Source organism: Copidosoma floridanum, unplaced genomic scaffold (genome assembly GCF_036245765.1).
Source record: "Copidosoma floridanum isolate Cflo_tuat_1 unplaced genomic scaffold, Cflo_Japanese_pri ptg000001l, whole genome shotgun sequence".
NCBI lineage: Eukaryota > Metazoa > Arthropoda > Insecta > Hymenoptera > Encyrtidae > Copidosoma > Copidosoma floridanum.
The window spans coordinates 405,115-411,145 of NW_028321878.1; the positions used below are offsets into that span (position 1 = coordinate 405,115).

The 6,031-nt window shown below is 30.5% G+C and overlaps 1 protein-coding gene across 1 annotated transcript; it reads left to right on the forward strand.

Moving 5' to 3' along the window:
- Nucleotides 1-1,372: 1,372 nt before the first annotated feature.
- LOC106644985 (4-vinylanisole receptor) lies at nt 1,373-4,005 on the forward strand. Its single transcript, XM_014360712.2, has 6 exons — nt 1,373-1,703; nt 1,807-2,116; nt 2,248-2,347; nt 2,425-2,535; nt 3,563-3,718; nt 3,803-4,005. The coding sequence occupies exons 1-6, from the start codon at nt 1,388-1,390 to the stop codon at nt 3,851-3,853; spliced, it is 1,044 nt and encodes a 347-aa protein (XP_014216198.2). The 5' UTR covers nt 1,373-1,387; the 3' UTR covers nt 3,854-4,005.
- The last annotated feature ends 2,026 nt before the right edge of the window (nt 4,006-6,031 follow it).

Here is a 6,031-nt window from a genome sequence, read left to right on the forward strand (position 1 = left end):
TTTTTCACTATCATGTGGATAGTGTATATTTTACTGTCGTATAGTATAAGTACACAAATAAATCGCGACTTCTCATAGGTTTTGGACGCAACAATTAATGTATGTTGGATTAAATAGTGGCCACATATTTTGTCTTAAATTCTAAGCGACTGTAGGTATGCATTTTATTTTAAAGCTCAAATATTACATTGTCTATTGTTATTTAGTTTTTCGCTCGTTACACACGAAATTTTTTTCTACGATTCTAATAGATATTATTCTTATCTATTTTTATATGAAAAGTGCAGGACAAAGGCTTGTGTAATAAAATATAAACATCGATTAAATTCGAAGCTACCAACACGTATTTATTATAGATTTTTAATGTAATAGCTACTAAAATAAAAATAATGTATAAATGCACTGGTTATTAAACTCAGTGAAGTTTACATTTTTGTGAATGGACAACAATTGTTAGTACATTATTGCACTGTCAAATATGCACTGTGTAAAAAAAATTTTTAATATCGCGGCACAAAAGTTACTTGAAGTTCATTGCCTCTACCGACGTATGCCTGTAGTGAATAACCAATTACGCTCTTAAATTTTAATTGACATAATTTTTTCATAAACTCTTGAACGCAACAAATTTACTTATTTTATTTAACTTATAGAAAGGAGCTACGTTTGTGAAATTAATTGTATTTTTACATAATTATGAGACATATCAGCGAGTATTTATTACATTACTGTGTATTTTTAATAAGAGCGGGCCTACCTCACAAAACAGTCATATTTAAAACTTTCTTACAGAATACATAGCATTTTTATTATAAAGTTAAGAATAAAAAAAAAAAAAAAAAAAAAAAAACCATCCGTTTTATGACGTAGAGTGAGAGTTCAAGTAATAAAACATTGGAAGGTAAAATTCGTTAATTTTATTTAATTCAACGTTTGACAAGATAGACCTATAAACCATACAATTATACAAATCTACCTCTCTTCGAGAGCAGAGACACAGAAACTCGGAAAAAGTGCAAGTATTAATTAGTATCGAAGTTGAACTCGAACAAGAGCTGCTATTAGAGAGGAAAAAAATACAGCCCTCGCGATATTAAAATATTCAGGAGATGTCGGCTTTAAGCCGAGTTTTTTTAGTTGTTGCCGAGTACAGACAGCAAACACCTACGTACTAACGTTTAGGTAAATAAAAAAATCTGCGTTCGTAAGTTGACCAAGTATGGATGGAGGCAAAAAGAATAAGGGAATAGAGAGAAAAAGAGTAAAACTCGATGATAGCACAAGAGCTTTTCAATGGAACAAACTGTTTATGTCAACGCTCGGACTTTGGCCTGCGAAACCGAGTGATTTTCTTTTCTCGGTAACTTTCGGCTACTTTTGCTACGAAATGGTTCTCGAGTACATAGATTTGTTGTTATTCATCGATGACTTGGAGCACGTGATCTTGAATCTTACGGAAAACGTAGCTTTTACCGAACTTCTCGTGAGAATGATAACGATGCGCCTGTACATACGCGAATTTGGTCAGTTGATTAGCAAAGCTACAAGAGATATCGAAGAGAAGAAATATAACGACGAAGAAAGGAAAGTACTTATCGCTTATCACAAGAAGTCCAAATTGTACATGAAACTGTTGGTCATTAACACTGGAATTACAGCAACGTCTTACTACGCGAAACCGCTTTTGGAACAGTTTGGGGAGAGTAAGTTTTCTGTTATTAAATTATCAGTAAATGATCAATGCATCACAATAATATTAAAGTGAAAGGAAAGAAAAAACGAAAAAATTGTAAATCGGAAATATAGTTGTAGAGTATTTTGGGGCGCAGAAAAATGAAAACACAACTTTTATATTTCTTCTCCCCTATCGCTTCCACACTTTCTACGGACTGAACGATGCATCTACGTACTTTTGGACGTATTTTTCCCAGTTGCCATTCTTGTATATAAGCTGGATGAGCCAAAGCGCCTCAGATTGCCTCATGGTCGCACTGGTATACCACGTTTCTGGGCAGATAGCTGTGCTTGCGACGCGCATCACAAATATCGATACCGATCCTTCAAAGTGCACCAAACAATTGCACGATGTTGTCCGATCCCAAGCGAGATTACTTCGGTAAAGTATATAAATAAAATAATTGTATGTTTTTACCACGTGTTATTATACATATATGCATCCAAGGAATGCTAGTATAGGTATAACATTTCATAAGCTTACTGATCAATCACTCCAATTTAATTTTCAAGTATGGGTAGAATTATTGAAAAAGCATTCGGTGCAATGTTGCTCAGTCAACTCATGGGTGGAACGATTCTCATCTGTATTCTTGGACACCAAATATTGGCTGTACGTTTCACACGGTGAAATTAATATCTACTAAATGTCATTTTTCCGCAATCAATTTCCTTGATTGGTTATTTCAGTGTTTGGCTAACGGAGAAAGGGCCATCTTAATTTCACTTGTTTCATACATTATTTTGGTACTACTGATACTCTACGCATATTGTTCCGTCGCCGAAACCCTTATAACTGAGGTAATTCTAAGATTTTTACTATTTGGGGTAGTACTGACGGTACCTCGCTAGTCATGCAAGTACGTTGTTTAAAAATAATTGTGTAAGTTATACTTACACTGCAAACACCGGAATACAAATTGTGAAAAAATTCATAACTTATCCTCATGATATTTAGTTGTTTACAGTGTGTACCAAAGGAAAAAAAAAAAAAAATTATGTTTGTGCAGGATAAATTTAAACATACAAGAAAAAACTTTAAATTGAAAAAAAGGTTTATTTAACCATAAGAAAAAACGCTATCCATATATTCCAATGCACAACCTATTTTTTTAACTTTTTGTTTTTATAGATCCAAGCGATAGTTTTAGTCCAATCCGCGAAACCTATAAACACGACAATGTCTAACTTTTTTTTTGATAACCACAAAACTACAATTAAATAATTTTTAAGTAACTGTAATAGTTAGTCAATTTTCATCGATGACTGGACCATAATTGAGGTACCGACAGTGTACTACTTTAAATTTGTAGAATTATTCTACGGACAGGGTTAAAGCTTATGTGTAATATGTATATGCATATTTTTGCATGTACAAAGTATTGTACATGAGTAATTTTACTAAACTTTTAATAAATCATAATACTCACTAGTTAGAAAAAATTATCTAAACAATATTTTGTAAGAAGTGTAGAAATACGAATAAAATTTTAATAATTGACGCTTTTGTCATTTTTTACGTTCTAAAGTTAAAAGTTTAGTAAACTGAAAAAAAAAAATATCTTAAAACCAAGAGAATATTAACTAAAAAGAGTACCAAGTAAATAAACTTTCTTGAAACTAGATAATCTTTTTTTTACATTGAGAATACTTTCTTATTTGAAATAAATATTTTACAAAAGTAAGAAACACAATTTTACTGTAAGAGATTTTATTTACTTGGAACTATTCCAATAAATATATACATTTTTTTAAATATTGTAAATACAATCATATGTATTGTTAGTGACAGTAATATAAATTAATATACTATTTTTCACTTTCTAAGAGTACGCGTCTTTGCGAGGCCTACTATAACTGCAAATGGTACGACATGGTGGGAAAAAATGCCAAAATAATAATTTTTTGCATGGCTCGATCACAAAAACCGTTGCAGCTGACTGCTGGAAAATTTTCTGTATTCTGTCTTACGACCTTTACCAATGTACGTTACTACTTCTGTGACCTACAAAACATTGATGTTTACTTACTTTCATGAATATTATAACTTATTTATTATTCATTACAGACTGTCAAAGCATCCATGGGGTATTTATCGGTACTAAGAACTGTTATGTAAAGTTACTTATTTTATAAATTATTAGATACTTTAATTTCAAGCTCAACTATTTTATTTTTTTAATTAATTTCATTACTTAGCATTTATTTCTCTAGTCACAAAATAGTTTTTGCTTGTCAAATACAATATTGCTTGTAAGCATCTAAGTGGTATTTTATAATTATTTTCTTTTTTTCTTAATTGTAATTTGAGCAATACGATTTTCACTCCCTTATCTTTAAAGAAAATCAAACGTAAAAAATAAAATGGTAGCGTAAGAAACCTGTCCATGTTATACTCAAGTAAAAAAAAATCATGCTAATAGTTTCCTATACTCACCCCAAGACCTTTAACCCAACACTGTATATTCGCATCTTCCTTTAAACATTAATGAATCTAGTTAGAATATTTAATTTTGTTGTTAACGCTCTATACGAAGTACATAATTATGCACTTTTCCTCTCTTTCAATGGTTCAAATAAAAATAGTAATGTAACAGCTACCGTTTCATAAGATTTTTTTCTTGTTAACTTTCGTGCACTTTTACGCAATGAAAAAACAGTCATCGAGCCATCTTAAGTGGTGGTTATGATAAAGTAAATGCAACATGCTTCATTAAAATAGGTTATAAGTAGAAGGTAACAAATAATGAGGTATAAAAACATTTTCTTGATCATTTTATTTTCTTTAAAAAAAGTACTTTAATTTCATACCAATAATTTGATTTCTTTATTTTATACATAAAGTTTTCGCTTTACAATAAATTTATTTCATATCTGACGCAACTGCGAAATATATAATGTATGTGAGCAGTATATATACATATGTATATTTACGTAAATTTATATATATGCATGATTGTAACATAATTGTTTTAATACTTAAGTATATGTATACATTTTCTACACATCTTTTTTTTTAATTTTCGTACAAATATAATTCAAATAATACAATATCTCGTTCATTTACATTTTTATAATACGGACGGTACTTCGGTTGTTTATCCCTTTATTTAATCAATAAAAAATAAAAAGATGCGCATAATCTAGTATAATGTATTTGTAAAATCATTCAATCGAGTTTTGTGATCTGGTATTTACATTGTTATTATTATTATAATTATTAGCTGTACTTTGTTGCGAGTATTTCTCAGTTGTTGAAAATGTTTACTTTAATGAATAAATTTCTACAGATAAAAGCTTTAGGAATTTAAAATTTTCAACGAGTAAACAACGTATGTCTTTATTAATTTTTTCACAAACATAGTATAGCTTACATTTATATATTTGTGATTTCAATAATATTCACATACTTACATACTTATAATTTCGAGTATTCACGTATGATTGTACATTAGCTACTATTTTTATGCAATATTATAATTGCAAGTTTTGCGATTACCGTAGTCCAATGCAAATATGTCTTAAATTACGCTATAACATTATACATTTGGGACTACAAATTGTATGATTTACAAAAAGTTTGTAATATTTATAATCGGTGATTTCGAGGTTCTTTTAAATATTTTTCACTACAAAGGTACAAAATGTTTCCCATCGTAAGCAAGTGAATCACGTTAACGAAATTTGTATTAAAACTTTTTCGGCAAGTTGCAGCTTTTTAAAGATTTCAGAACGAGAATCAACTTATCGTATATAAAATAGCAACTTCTGTACGTACCAGTGCGCAGAAAGTAAAAATATTTTCACACAATGTGACACGTGATGATGCACTACTACACACTCCACGGACGCAAGTAAATAATGCTCATGTCACACATATTTTTCATGGTTATACACACATACATGATCTGGGACATACTTTAATTGACGGCACTGAATGTGGTAATTAACTGTATGATTGCGTACAAATAAAATATGGCGAGAAAAACTGGAACATACCCCCCGTATTCGTTTATCAATGAACAGAAATATAAGTTTGAAATAATAGAATGTGAACAGTGGGGAGCTTTGACGGCTCAGTGGATAATATGTTGGATGGAAAAATTTTGTTCTAAAGCTGCTTTTTTGATTGGAATAGTATAAACCACGGATGCACAAGCTACGTGTGGTACACCTGAAGAAGAAGCGGGTAAGAGACGCAAATCCAAGAAAAAAAGGGGCAAAGCATAAATGCTGGCAAAAAGCACTACCGTTGGTATAAATATATTTATTTGTTATATGGTGGGGAGGTGCATTA